A 16327-nucleotide genomic window follows, 5' to 3' on the forward strand; every position below is an offset into this window, starting at 1 on the left:
CACCACCATTGGAGGGAATGAGGGGAGTAGTACCCCCATATTGCTCTGTTGTGAACCAACAAATCCTTTTCTTTCACACAAAACACATGTTGGTTTTCATACATATTGCAGCACAGCTCCAGGGTGTCACCATGATTTAGTCCTTAAATGTACATAGCACCTTTCAGGCAAGAATACGGTTCAAAACAAAGTCCAATGTGAGATCATTCAAAGAAACGATAAGATGAAAAAGACAGTAAACCCCATTAAGAATGGAGTTTCAGGCCTAGCATTTTGTTTCTTACAGGTCAAGATGGGAGGCCATTCTTCACAGGCTGCCGTTCTCCACAGCAAGAGACCTTCACGTGCTGGTGGGATGCCAGAGACTATGGGAATCTTAGTGGGACCCCAGCCTTCAAGGTCTTCTACTCAAAATCGTGAGTGAATCTTGATGACAATGAGCTTGAACTCTCATAGTTAGGTAACGAGAGCTGCAGAACAAAGAAACAGCAAAGTTCCATCAACCACCCATAGAACCCCAAAGAAATTAGATAAATGAATGTGTGGAAGGAGCTTGTTGTGGATGGTGGGATCCCATGCCCAGCCGGGATGCCCCTTCACTATATATTCCCTGGACAGTGCAATACCTCCCCCTGGACACTGAATGGCCACCCCCCTGGGTTGGAGTGGTGCCTCAGCCTCCCGCAGGGCTCCATGGGGGATGGAGTTCTCCACAGTCCTGTTGCGTTCAGTGGGCGCCGCCAGGGAGTGCTGCAGCAGGAGCTGCTGGACCCTTCTGGGCATTAGTTTCACCACACCCGGAAGTGCAGCCGGATGTGTGTAATCCATCCATCCATTATCCATGATCTGCACTACATGCCTGATCTGTGAAAAAAAAACCAAAAATAAACAGAAACCTCATCTTCTTCTTCATTCTCTTAATTATGTAGACCTTAACAGAAAGCCCCAAATCCCAGACTCTTACCTCACTGTCAGGGCTGGCTGCTGCTGCTGCAGTTCATCACATCCCCCCTTCTTTTACATTCTGTAAACCCAATCAATTCAGTTAAACACCGGAACTGGCAGGAGAAAAAGTTACACATTTATTAATAGTAAATTTTATAACTAGTGCCACAAACAAAAACAAATAGAATGTGGCTTGGCGAACCGTACAACCTGCGACATTACAGCACATAAACTTGTAGTTACACTCGAGTCTCTCGGGTCAGCACACGTCTACTCTGCTCTCTTCAGGTCATCATGTGGTCTGCTCTCCTCTTAACCAACTCCTCGACTGACTCTACACAGGGCTCATCCCCAGTGGCCATTGTGCACAACCACATCTGCTGGACTCTAAATCTAAAACTCGTCTCTCATTCTGCAAGGGGGCGGCTTACAAAATCAAAAGTGTCCCTGCACATCTGGTCAGCACTCGCTCTGCAACAACTTCTGTGCACTTTAAAAATAGAGATAGTTAAATAAACATTCATATTGGTAGACATCTATCTATCTATCTATCTATCTATCTATCTATCTATCTATCTATCTATCTATCTATCTATCTATCTATCTATCTATCTATCTATCTATCTATCTATCTATCTATCATTACATAATGCCTTGCATATCTACTTATTATATAGTGCCTTTCACATCTATCTATCTATCTATCTATCTATCTATCTATCTATCTATCTATCTATCTATCTATCTATCTATCTATCTATCTATCTATCTATCATTACATAATGCGTTTCATATCTACTTATTATATAGTGCCTTTCATATCTATCTATCTATCTATCTATCTATCTATCTATCTATCTATCTATCTATCTATCTATCTATCTATCTATACATAATGCCTTGCATATCTACTTATTATATAGTGCCTTTCACATCTATCTATCTATCTATCTATCTATCTATCTATCTATCTATCTATCTATCTATCTATCTATCTATCTATCTATCTATCTATCTATCTAACCAATTCTTTCTTTCTTTCTTTCTTTCTTTCTTTCTTTCTTTCTTTCTTTCTTTCTTTCTTTCTTTCTTTCTTTCTTTCTTTCTTTCTTTCTTTCATAGTATCTATTCATTCAAATATATCTAATGGATAAATGGAAAGATAGCCAGCTATTTAGCATAGTATCTATCTATCTATCTATCTATCTATCTATCTATCTATCTATCTATCTATCTATCTATCTATCTATCTATCTATCTATCTATCTATCTATCTATCTATCATTACATAATGCGTTTCATATCTACTTATTATATAGTGCCTTTCATATCTATCTATCTATCTATCTATCTATCTATCTATCTATCTATCTATCTATCTATCTATCTATCTATCTATCTATCTATCTATCTATCTATCTATACATAATGCCTTGCATATCTACTTATTATATAGTGCCTTTCACATCTATCTATCTATCTATCTATCTATCTATCTATCTATCTATCTATCTATCTATCTATCTATCTATCTATCTAACCAATTCTTTCTTTCTTTCTTTCTTTCTTTCTTTCTTTCTTTCTTTCTTTCTTTCTTTCTTTCTTTCTTAGTATCTATTCATTCAAATATATCTAATGGATAAATGGAAAGATAGCCAGCTATTTAGCATAGTCTCTATCTATCTATCTATCTATCTATCTATCTATCTATCTATCTATCTATCTATCTATCTATCTATCTATCTATCTATCTATCTATCTATCTATCTATCTATCTATCTATCTATCATTACATAATGCCTTGCATATCTACTTATTATATAGTGCCTTTCACATCTATCTATCTATCTATCTATCTATCTATCTATCTATCTATCTATCTATCTATCTATCTATCTATCTATCTATCTATCTATCTATCTATCTATCTGTCTGTCTGTCTGTCTGTCTGTCTGTCTGTCTGTCTGTCTGTCTGTCTGTCTGTCTGTCTGTCTGTCTGTCAGGATTAGTATTTGCGTATCTGTGTGTAAAAGAGCATCATACCATTGTAATCCACTCAATAACTTCAAACCAGTTTCCAATAATCTCCAAACATCTGCATGTTTTCACTGAACTTGATGAGAAGCCAAGTCGACGGGGTTTACTTATCACTGAGGTTACTGTTTTACGAGAAAAAGAAGAAGCGATAAAGCAAAGGGTGATATCCATAGCTTTTAAATATTTCTTTACTTATGTTTGCCAGTGGATGCCAGGAGCTGATGTTGTGCCCAGATTATGTCACCTCTGGAGAAGACAGCTGCTACTTTAATGAGACCTACACGTCAGTATGGACCTGGTACTGCCTCAAGATTCAGGTGGACACAGAGCAGGGCTCCATCACTTCTGAGCCATACTATTTCAATTTTCTTGACATTTGTGAGTATCCAAATGCATATTTATTTATTGGCCACGCAGTCTTCAGCTTTATATCCATTAATGGTAAATAAAATATCACAAGAGGGTTAAAATAAAGAGGGTGGTGGGAATGTAAAACAAAGTATTTGGGCACATCATCCTGCCAAGCTTTGTGAAGCTTCTTATTGAGAGAGTGGAGCAGTTTAATATTTGGACACCCAGAGGGGTCAAATGAGGTCACCAATGTCTTCTTATATAGATATATATATATATATATATATATATATATATATATATATATATATATATATATATATATATATATATCCGCGGTGGGCTGGCCAAGCAGAAGGCATGTACGCTCCCATGTCAAACGTTGCCACTGTATATCTGATCGTGTTCAGCTCTGACGAGAGAGCGACCCCCACGTGGGGAGAAAAGCACATGGCCATGATATCTCTGACAATGAGCAGCTACCCTCTAAAACACACGTAGCTCTGATCTCTCTCGTCAAACGTTACTCCTTAACAATCTCTAGATGATGATGTCTGCTGAACAAACAGGAATCGCTAGCTAAGTGGAGGCGACACGTGGCGAGAGGCAGAGTGAATCGAGCGGAGGCTGGCGCATGAGTGAGGAGGACCTCGCCTGGCTCCCTACTCCTGAGGTTGCAACAATACTAGATTTAACTCTCTCTATATATAACATCCAACGTCTGTCTGTCTGTCTTGTCGTTTTTTATGAGGGGGCTACTTCACGGATTTAGATCGGGTTTTTTTCTATAATTTGCTTGAACATTCCGGTTGATTTTGCGACTTCTCTCATCGCTCTAGTTCACCTGAGGCAACGATTTATTCTCACAAATCCTAGAGAGAGGCTGCAGGCCGAGGGGAGCGGGAAGCGTGACGTCAGGGGTAGGGATCCTGGCGAGGTCCTCCTTACTCGCTCACCAGCCTCTGTTCGAGTCACTCTGCCTCTCATCACGTGTTGCCTCCGCTTAGCTAGCGATTCCTGTTTGTTCAGCAGACATCATCATCTAGAGATTGTTAAGGAGTAACGTTTGATGTTCTTGAGAGAGATCAGAGCTGCGTGTGTTTTAGAGGGGACAACTGCTCATTGGCCATGTGCTTTTCTCCCCTACCCTAACCCTAACCCTAACCCGTCAGAGCTGAACATGATCAGATATACAGAGGCAGCGTTTGACGTTAGCGCGTACCTACCTTCCGCTTGGCCAGAGACACTTTGCCAGCTTTTTATATTTTTGGCAAAGAGGTCACAGCTACATTCTGACCCCTGATAGCAAAAACAAAAATTTGGTATATCAAGAGGCCCTCGGATATGAAAGCTATCAATATAAATTCTTCACAATACAAATGATTACATTTTAAATTTTTTTAAAGTTTGTCCCATTTCACTACTATGCGGGCAGAGGATAGCTAGTATACGTATGGAAGTGAAGGTCTGTGCTACGGTTTGCATATTTGTAGCTTAGAGGTCCACAAAGGGAGAAAACGGTAAGTCAGGTATCTTAAAATATTTTTTTATTCCTAAGCCTTCAACAACCTGTCAGGTGTCATCATCAGAGGAGAATGATTAGACGTACAGGGATTAAAGGCAATATATAGGGGGCGAAGGGTGGGATTAGTAAGGTGGGGTTTGGAGGGTGTTGGTCATAAAGGCTTTTTAATTATTTGGATGTTCTTCTTTTTACGCCTGCATATGCTGGGTTCAAGTCCCATATTTTATTTTCTGAGAAAATTACTCAAAGAAGATACAGAAATTAGGGTTACAGAAGATACAGAAGAAGATACTGGAGGCTTCTCTGCTGGTTATTTGTTAAGCTGAATTTTTACCCAAAGCTCCTCTGAAATCCGAAGTTTTCAGGACAGTTGATGCTTCTCTTGGGGTCCCACAGCAGCTCAATTGTTTTATGTATGCATGCATTTTTATGCTGTTTCATTGTTTTTGGTTGTCTTTGTATCTTTTTGCTTTAGTTATGGGAGATCATTTTGTTATGAAATGGCGTCTTAATGAAGTCAGAATGGGGTTTGGGTCTCTAAAAATCAGATCTGCCCAAAAAGGTCTCTTCTAAACTCAGCCTATACGACCTGCTGGCTTCAGGCCACAAAAATGGGAAACTGCCAAAAACAACTCGTAACGACTCCAAATCTATCAAAAAGTCCCATAAGAGGAAAGAGGATAACCATAAACCCCTGGCTTGTGAACGAAAAGGGCAGAAAGGTATCTTTGGAAACCTAGGATTTATTCACAGAAATGAAGAAAAATTGCATAACAGAGCAAAAAAAAAAGACAAGATTTGTATTAAAAGGAATTCACAAACAAACAAGTCCTAAAACAATAACTTAGCAGAACAGAAAACAAGGCAAACACTTCACAAAAAAACAGTAAATCCAATGAAACACAGCTCTACTCACACCAGGGTGGCCGTGGGCGGTGCGTATGGTGTATTCACTCCATGTTATTGTGCATTGCGCTGTCACTGGTATTTTGATAAAAGAATTTGAACAACATATAAGAAGCGTATAAATTATTAAACAGTAAAACATTAACATTTAAGAAGTAAAGTTACATTAAGTACTACTGCAGTGCCTTCGGGTATACCTCATTTTTTGTTTGCCCATTACATGCTTAAATGTATATATTTTTTGGTGTACCTACCCAAGAACACGCGACATATAACCGAGCGTGGGAGAAGCATGGATTTTAAACACGCTTTGAGTTCATCTGCTGGTCTCCCTCGTGGAATAACTGGTAATGTTTGACTAAAATCTACAGCGAGTAAAACGACATTACCTCCTATTTTTTTTTTTACGATCTCTGAGATGTTGCTTTTTTCGGTTCAAGGCTTCATAAGCTCTTTTATGTTCTATGGTGTACTTATCCCAAACCATCATCTTTGAATGTTGCAAGAGTTTCGCCTTGTATGTAGATCGGGGTAATTACATTCATTGCATTCCTAGTCTGAATCACAATCTGATTGTATGGGTGGTTACCTGGCACTGTAGGGTTGCCACCCGTCATTTAAAATACGGAATCGTCCCGTATTTGAGAATGAAATTGCGCGTCCCGTTTTGAATCAATACGGGACGGGATTTGTCCCGTATTTTTTTTATCATTTTTTTTAAAGCAGCATCTCATGCAAATCATCCCACACGCATTTTATGAAGATGCCTCCTTTCCTACTTTTGATTGGGTAATACTTGATGTCATCGTTAGTTTGATTGGTCTTTTTAACTGTCCAGTGAGGAGGGCGGGTCTTTTAAGTAGAGTCTGCAAAGTGTTGGCGCTGGGATGTGGCACCCGCTGCAGTATGCGTCCCTTACTTTTTTGTATTAAAAGTGGTAACCCTACCTGGCAGGTAACACTTATGTTTGGTCATGAAGTCGTCTAAAATCCGCCATGAGCCCTCTTTTAATTGTGAGAAGCAGATATATATAGCCAAATTCTCGCGCTTCGTTGCGGCGAAGTACTGCTTTTAATTTTTTAAGAAGAAAAGAATACATTTTTAAACGGATCGAAAATATACCAATAACAATTTGTTAAGGATCTGTTTTTTTGTGAACCTCGCTTTTCACAGCTGTCGCGCTACGGCATGTGTTTCGTTTATTTGACAGTATGTAGATTGTGGTAATTACATTCATGGCATTCATTTTCTGAATCACAATCTGACTGTATGGGTGGTTACCTGCCAGGTTACGCTTGTGGTTGGTCAGGAAGTCGCCTTACATCCGCCACGTGCCCTCTTTCTGTTCCCAGAAACTGATCATAGAATGGTTTTAATAGTTTACTTTCAAATAATGCAAAGAGTATGGAACACTGTTTCTCCCTAATTCTGGGCTCATCAGGCATACACACTCACTGCATCCCCTCTCAGGAATCGAATCTCTATCGTCAGCGCCATAGTTGAAGCCCCTAACGTTGCGGTCAGCAAGTCGGCTAACATCCGCCATGTGCCATCTTTCAGTTGCGAGAAGCAGATCATAGAATGGTTGAAACTGTTGCCCCTAACGTTGCGCTACGGCGTGTGGTTCGTTTATACCTCGTGTCTTCTCATTAAACTTTTATCTCGCGAATATGTTATTGCAATCCGCAGCGGGAGCGTTTCTATAAACTTAATTTAAACTTACGTTTTACACCGTGCTTTGTTTCCCTTATGAAGATGCTTGTATGCTTCACTCGCTCCCTTCTCAATTGTTTAATGAATTTTTTGTTCTTCGCTGTTTGCGGCTCTTCCTTCATTTCTCCCTACTGCATTCACAGTCTTTCCACGTGATTACGTGGGAGGCGTGATGACGTGACACTCAACTCCGCCTCCCACGGCCATCGAGCTGCCGTCCATTACAGTATATTGTCAAAAAAGAGGTTCCAGTTATGACCATTACGCATTGAATTTCGAAATGAAACCTGCCTAACTTTTGTAAGTAAGCTGTAAGGAATCAGCCTGCCAAATTTTAGCCTTCCACCTACACGGGAAGTTGGACAATTAGTGATGAGTGAGTGAGTCAGTCAGTCAGTCAGTCAGTGAGTGAGGGCTTTGCCTTTTATTAATTAGTATAGATAAACTTACTGTTGAGGCAGAGAAGAAAGAGGCGACTCATTCAGGGTCACTGCAGTTCCGAGCATTTTGCTATTATATAGCGCCTTTTCATATTTAACACATTTCTGGAGGTGGTCCCCATGATACAAATTCCTACAGTTGGATCAGTGGCAGGCTGAACAAGTGAATACAGGGGTCGCCCACTGAGGTGGCCTTGGTGGAGATGATTCCAATAGAGTGCAATCTTATATAGCGCCTTCCTAAGGTGAACAACCCCTCCAAGATGCTACAGTTAAATAATTCAATTTTTGCATATTTCAGGAATTGAAGCACTGGCAGTAAACTGAATCACACAGGCAGACAGTTCTGGCGAACAGACCGAGGACATTTTAATTTTATATAGTGACTTTGTCATGAACAGCACACATAACGTGTATTTCTGGATCACTGGCAGTTGAAAGGGCTCAATATGGGTCACTTAATGAGGCAGTGATGAGAGTAAGTCAAATATACAGTATATATAGCGCCTTTACATTGTCAGCACCTTCATAGAGGTGGTTGGCATGTGTGGCACACGTGGTAAACATTTCTACAGTTGGATCAGTGGCAGGTTAAAAACCTCAATCAGGGTCGCTTAGCAAGGTAGTGATGAGGATCAACCAAATATGTTTTAATTGTATATAGCGCCTTTCCATAGTGAAAGGGACTTTAAATGAACAGAATAAAATACATTTTGATAATTGGATCAATTACTGTCTGAAAGAACTTAATCAGGGTCACTTAGTGATGTTTTAATGTTATATAGCGCCTTTCCATAGTGAGCACCTTTACAGAAGCGATTTACATTAGCACATAGGGTACAGATTTCTGTAATTGAATCAGTGGTAGGTTAAACTACTCAATCAGTGTCACTTATTGAGGCAGTGATGGGGATAAATCAAATATATTCTAATTTTATATAGCACCTTTCCATAGTGACTTAACAACTGCAGTACTACCTTGATGTATGTGGACCTGGTCCACCCCAAGGTTTGAATCTGTACATATAGGAGGGTAGAATGGTGGCGCAGTGGTTTGCATTCTGGTTTCAAACTCTGTGTCCCATTGTTGTCTGTGTGGAGGTTCTGTGACTGCTTAGGTTTTTGTGGGTGCTCTGGTTGTCCTCTCATGTGTGTCTTGTCCCAGTGTGAGTGACTGTGGGTGGGTGTGTTTCTCCACTGTTGTTTCCTACCTCATGTCTGATTCTGCTGGGATAGACTGTGACCTCCCATGAAGCTCAAGTGGATTAAGAATGATAATTGATGTGCTTACAGTACAGGGCTATAGCCACTAGGGGTCAGCACTGGCCTTTTCATTGAGGAGACAGAAGATCAAGCATTAGCCAGGAAGGTAAAAAGCTAAAGTTGAGCAGGACATGACACCGCTGTACACTTCTATTGAACTCTCCTCCTGCTTTTATATTTCACAGTACAGCCGGACCCTCCAGTGGAACTGGCCTGGTTTCTCCTGAACAACACCGACTCTGAGCACTACGCCGACGTCATGATAAGCTGGATGCCACCACCATCTGCTGACGTGGCTTCTGGCTGGATATCACTGCAGTACCAGCTCCGATACAGATCCACCGCACGGCCCAAGTGGAAACTGGTCAGGTCCTTTTTACTCTTTGTGCTCTTCTGCCCTGTGTGCATCTTGAGATGGCCTCTCCCTGGGAAACTGACGGCCAAATACAAACCGACAAAGCATGTTGAACCGTAGCCCAGGTCACCCTTTATTAACACGAAATCACCCAACAGGGGAATTGTCTCCACCTTTAATCCATGTAGTCACTCGTCTGACAAAGACCAGGCTTAGCTCAGTCGAGGAAATGTCTGGGAGGAAAACAACTCATTGAATTCATGTTGTTGTGCCTGTGACTCACTGGCTTTGACCTGAGGACACTCACTGGCCCTGTCACAGGACTCATTATGGACATGTCATAGTGCAGTGTGGACGGCAGGGGGCGCACTTGAGTCAAACACATAGAAAACAACAGTCTGAGCGTACAAGTCCTTGATGATTAGCAACTATTGTATAGCGCCTTTCACAATCTATCTATCTATCTATCTATCTATCTATCTATCTATCTATCTATCTATCTATCTATCTATCTATCTATCAATTATAAAGTGTTTTACATCTATCTATCTATTATATAGTGCCTTACACTATCTATCTATCTATCTATCTATCTATCTATCTATCTATCTATCTATCTATTATATAGTGCCTCACACTATCTATCTATCTATCTATCTATCTATCTATCTATCTATCTATCTATCTATCTATCTATCTATTATATAGTGCCTTTCACTAACTATCTATCATATAGTGCCTTACACTATCTATCTATCTATTATATAGTGCCTTACACTATCTATCTATCTATCTATCTATCTATCTATCTATCTATCTATCTATCTATCATATAGTGCCTTACTCTATCTATCTATCTATTATATAGTGCCTTACACTATCTATCTATCTATTATATAGTGCCTTACACTATCTATCTATCTATCATATAGTGCCTTACTCTATCTATCTATCTATTATATAGTGCCTTACACTATCTATCTATCTATCTATCTATCTATCTATCTATCTATCTATCTATCTATCTATCTATTATATAGTGCCTTACTCTATCTATCTATCTATCTATTATATAGTGCCTTACACTATCTATCTATCTATCTATCTATCTATCTATCTATCTATCTATCTATCTATTATATAGTGCCTCACACTATCTATCTATCTATCTATCTATCTATCTATCTATCTATCTATCTATCTATCTATCTATCTATCTATCTATCTATTATATAGTGCCTTACACTATCTATCTATCTATCTATCTATCTATCTATCTATCTATCTATCTATCTATCTATCTATCTATCTATCTATCTATCATATAGTGCCTTACTCTATCTACCTATCTATTATATAGTGCCTTACACTATCTATCTATCTATCTATCTATCTATCTATCTATCTATCTATCTATCTATCTATCTATCTATCTATCTATTATATAGTGCCTCACACTATCTCTCTCTCTCTATCTATCTATCTATTATATAGTGCCTTACTCTATCTATCTATCTATCTATCTATCTATCTATCTATCTATCTATCTATCTATCTATCTATCTATCTATCTATCTATTATATAGTGCCTTACTCTATCTATCTATCTATCTATCTATCTATCTATCTATCTATCTATCTATCTATCTATCTATCTATCTATCTATTATATAGTGCCTTACACTATCTATCTATCTATCTATCTATCTATCTATCTATCTATCTATCTATCTATCTATCTATCTATCTATTATATAGTGCCTCACACTATCTATCTATCTATCTATCTATCTATCTATCTATCTATCTATCTATCTATCTATCTATCTATCTATCTCTATCTATCTATCTATCTATCTATCTATTATATAGTGCCTTACTCTATCTACCTATCTATTATATAGTGCCTTACACTATCTATCTATCTATCTATCTATCTATCTATCTATCTATCTATCTATCTATCTATCTATCTATCTATCTATCTATCTATCTATCTATCTATCTATCTATCTATCTATTATATAGTGCCTCACACTATCTATCTATCTATCTATCTATCTATCTATCTATCTATCTATCTATCTATCTATCTATCTATCTATCTATCTATCTATCATATAGTGCCTTACTCTATCTATCTATCTATTATATAGTGCCTTACACTATCTATCTATCTATCTATCTATCTATCTATCTATCTATCTATCTATCTATCTATCTATCTATCTATCTATCTATCTATCTATTATATAGTGCCTTACTCTATCTATCTATCTATCTATCTATCTATCTATCTATCTATCTATCTATCTATCTATCTATCTATCTATCTATCTATCTATCTATCTATCTATCTATCTATTATATAGTGCCTCACACTATCTATCTATCTATCTATCTATCTATCTATCTATCTATCTATCTATCTATCTATCTATCTATCTATTATATAGTGCCTTACACTATCTATCTATCTATCTATCTATCTATCTATCTATCTATCTATCTATCTATCTATCTATCTATCTATCTATCATATAGTGCCTTACTCTATCTACCTATCTATTATATAGTGCCTTACACTATCTATCTATCTATCTATCTATCTATCTATCTATCTATCTATCTATCTATCTATCTATCTATTATATAGTGCCTCACACTATCTCTCTCTCTCTCTCTATCTATCTATCTATCTATCTATCTATCTATCTATCTATCTATCTATCTATCTATCTATCTATCTATCTATCTATCATATAGTGCCTTACTCTATCTATCTATCTATTATATAGTGCCTTACACTATCTATCTATCTATCTATCTATCTATCTATCTATCTATCTATCTATCTATCTATCTATCTATCTATCTATCTATCTATCTATTATATAGTGCCTTACTCTATCTATCTATCTATCTATCTATCTATCTATCTATCTATCTATCTATCTATCTATCTATCTATCTATCTATCTATCTATCTATTATATAGTGCCTTACACTATCTATCTATCTATCTATCTATCTATCTATCTATCTATCTATCTATCTATCTATCTATCTATCTATCTATCTATCTATCTATCTATTATATAGTGCCTTACTCTATCTATCTATCTATCTATTATATAGTGCCTTACACTATCTATCTATCTATCTATCTATCTATCTATCTATCTATCTATCTATCTATCTATCTATCTATCTATCTATTATATAGTGCCTTACTCTATCTACCTATCTATTATATAGTGCCTTACACTATCTATCTATCTATCTATCTATCTATCTATCTATCTATCTATCTATCTATCTATCTATCTATCTATCTATCTATCTATCTATTATATAGTGCCTCACACTATCTATCTATCTATCTATCTATCTATCTATCTATCTATCTATCTATCTATCTATCTATCTATCTATCTATCTATCTATCTATCTATCTATTATATAGTGCCTTACTCTATCTACCTATCTATTATATAGTGCCTCACACTATCTATCTATCTATCTATCTATCTATCTATCTATCTATCTATCTATCTATCTATCTATCTATCTATCTATCTATCTATCTATCTATCTATCTATCTATCTATCTATTATTTCATTTCTCACTCTCTTTTTTTGTTTTTGTGTAACCGTCTCTCCCCCTCCTAATGGCTCAGCCCCCTTGTCATGTAATTGCTTGAGTGGTACTCCTTTCAGTTCTTGAACATTAACCTGCCCTCTTAATTGCTTTATTTTGCTCTTTTTAAGGCTCTAAATGCAGGCCCCTTTCCTTCCCCATCTTTTCTTCTACTTAACCTCGGGCCCACCATCAAAGGCCCACCAGTACCCACTCAGCCCAGCGCCACTCCATTTAAATTCCTCGTCCACTTGACTTTTTGAATTCGGCCTTTATTTGTCGTTTTACTTGAGATGCACGACACGAGGCCGACGCTAATTGAAACGCATTACAATGTCCGCTCACTGCATGAAGCTGCAGGGCTGTGGGGTGACTGAGCAGACGGTGGCCAAAGGGAAAGAAACGGATGGATGAACACTGATAAGGAAGGCACAGGCAGCATATCTAATAGTGACCTCCATCCAGAAAATCTTCAGAGCTGAAGAAGAACTTGAGAAATGTTTATGTGTAGTTTAGTGCAAAGTAGTCCATGTGAGACAAGACGGAGAGACAGGAGAGCTGCAGGGTGTGCGTGAGGTGAATGGCGACTGTTAACTGGTCCAGCATGTGTGACACAGGTTTGTGTGTCCCTTGGAGTTTGGACTGACCTTTGAGTGTGTGTGTGTGTGTGTGTTCTTTTGGTTTGTATCATTCTTTGAGTTTCAAACATTTCCAGTTACTGATATTGGATCGGAGAGTGGGGGGACCTCCCTTTGCGTTTCGTACGTCCAGATTTACTAATGTTGGGTCTTAGAGCGCAGGGTGGTCACTCATGGAGTTTTGAATGTCCAGATTGACTGATATGGGATTACAGAGCTGTAGGGGGTCACCCTTACAGATTGGAGTGTCCACATTTATTGTTTTGTAAATTATAATGCAGGGGTCACCCTTTGCCTTTCAGAAGCTAATAATCTGTGGAGCAACAATTTGGAATCACTGCTCTAAGGGGCTGCCCCCCTGTATGGTATCTGTGCATTCATTTGTTAACACTAAATGGACCCCTAAGAGGTAGATGTCCCCCTAAATGGGCCTTTTGATGAACTGCCGTCCTAAGCGAGATGTGTGCGTTCAGTTAGTTGTTAACTCTTAACTGGCCTGGTATGTGTGTGAGTGGGGACCTGTGATGGATTTGTGACCCCCCTTTTCAGGACGTGTGCACTACTACACTGAATAGACCACCCTTACCTGGCCTGTTATGTGTCCTTTGATGGGATTTCAGTTTAATTCGGTCGATTCAGAATGGACTCTGTATTAATGGGCCTTGTGATGACCTGGTATCCTGTCCAGGGGTCATTGCGTCCCCTCTAGAATTTACTTGAACATTCCATTGATTTTGCGACTTTCTCATCGCTCTAAGTATCATAGTTTGCTTGCGGTACCGATTTATTAACACAAATCTGAGAAAGACTCATCGGGCTGCGGTGCCCTCCTCACTCACGAATCAGCCTCAGGGCGTAACCATAAGTCTGCTTTGTTAGCGAACGAGAGAACTACTTCACGGATTTAGATCTTTTTTTTCTAGAATTTGCTTGAACATTCCATTGATTTTGCGACTTCTCTCACCACGCTAAGAATCATAGTTCACTTGTAACAGTGATATATTCGCGCTAATCCAAGACAGAAACTGCGGGCTGAGGGGAGGGGGAAGAGTGATGTCAGGAGTGGGGAGCCACACCAGGCCCTCCTCACAGTCCTGTTTCACTACTATGTGGGCGAAGCTGCGGGGGTTGGCTAGTATCAATATATACGCCGCCACGCACCGCACCACGCCGTATAATAATATAAAAATTTACAATGGCAAAAAAGAGTTCCGTCAATAAGAGGCAAAAGAAAATTAGTAGATGATGACAACCACATTTACATGTTTTCAAAGAGAACGGGAGATGAACAACATGGAATCTGGGGTCATTGCGTCCCCTCCATGAAGTTTAAAGAGTATCGTGATATTGTATACAATAGAAAGAAGCAAATCCACAGCGGCCATTGGATGTGGACGTCTCAAGGCCCGGCTGTCCTTTTGCACTTTTAGTCTTTTTTGTACAGCAGCAGCAGTAGCAGCGGCTACGGCCTCGGCTTCCATTTTCGGTTGTTTGCCTCGCTGCTTTTGTTTAAGTGAGATGAGGCTGCAGTGGTAGAAGTGCTCTTTGCCATTAGCGTCCGAGCTGAGCAATTAGAGGGACGTTGTGAAAGCATCTCGCAAACGAGAGTGGCTCGAGAGAGGCTCTTATAGAACGTGCGATCCGCCGAATCTGCCCGAGACCCCAATTTCACTACCTGAAGAGTCCATTAGGAGCATGGCAACGGCCGTCACGGCCTGCGGCTCCATTTGTTTGAGCCACGCCGCTCCGCCATACATACTTGAGCTCGGCTCTTTACGTCACGGGCCGCTTCTGTTTCCTTAATTTGAGAGAGAACTGGCATTGCGGCGTTCAAGGACTGGAGGAGCTCCTTAATGCGGAAAAGTTTACCAAATGGAAAAACGTCCTTTTCTGAGTAAGAGAGTGTATCATTCATTTTGAGGAACTATGAAGAGTCCCTGCCAGGATCCAGAAAAGTTGCCCCCACATTTCGCTCCTCCTTTCACCTACCTGGATCATTTAAACTTTTTAAAAAATGATTATTACCTTCATTTTGATTTTATTTTAAACTCCGCCCCCTGCTCGCTTTGCTCGCCCACACTCAGGATTGGTTACCCGGATATACAATTTTAAGAGATTGTAATTTTCATGGGTATTGTTACATATGCATTATTTTCACTTTTACTTTAAAACTTCAGTAAAAACAATATCTGGATTTAACTTTTCGTCAATATCGCATTGAATTTTGATTCCGTGCTTGGACTTTGGACTTGCGTGACAACACAATGTATAACTGCCTGTGAGTGAATATCGTTTAAACTGACTTTTTTGAATGTTTGTCCCTGTGATTTGTTAATTGTCACACCAAAAGCTATTGTATTGCGCCGTTTCTGAACGTCTTTATGAAGTTCTACTTTGTTTTCTACTCTTTGTCTTTTATTTCCGACCCCGATTGGACCTGCGATGTTTTCAATCCCACTTGGTCTGGGCTGATTATTACTTTCCTTATTTTTTGAATTTGCACATACATACATT

At 38.8% G+C, this 16327-nt stretch overlaps 1 protein-coding gene across 1 annotated transcript in view; it reads left to right on the forward strand.

Moving 5' to 3' along the window:
• The window catches only part of LOC114663184 (growth hormone receptor-like), a 41328-nt gene that overhangs the window by 12986 nt on the left and 12015 nt on the right, over nucleotides 1–16327 (forward strand). The window contains exons 3-5 of the mRNA XM_051935006.1: nucleotides 287–416; nucleotides 3188–3360; nucleotides 9366–9544. Of these exons, the coding sequence (XP_051790966.1) occupies nucleotides 287–416; nucleotides 3188–3360; nucleotides 9366–9544 (482 nt within the window). The remainder of the gene's footprint in view (nucleotides 1–286; nucleotides 417–3187; nucleotides 3361–9365; nucleotides 9545–16327) is intronic.

Source organism: Erpetoichthys calabaricus, chromosome 12 (assembly GCF_900747795.2).
Source record: "Erpetoichthys calabaricus chromosome 12, fErpCal1.3, whole genome shotgun sequence".
Classification (NCBI taxonomy): Eukaryota; Metazoa; Chordata; class Cladistia; order Polypteriformes; family Polypteridae; genus Erpetoichthys; species Erpetoichthys calabaricus.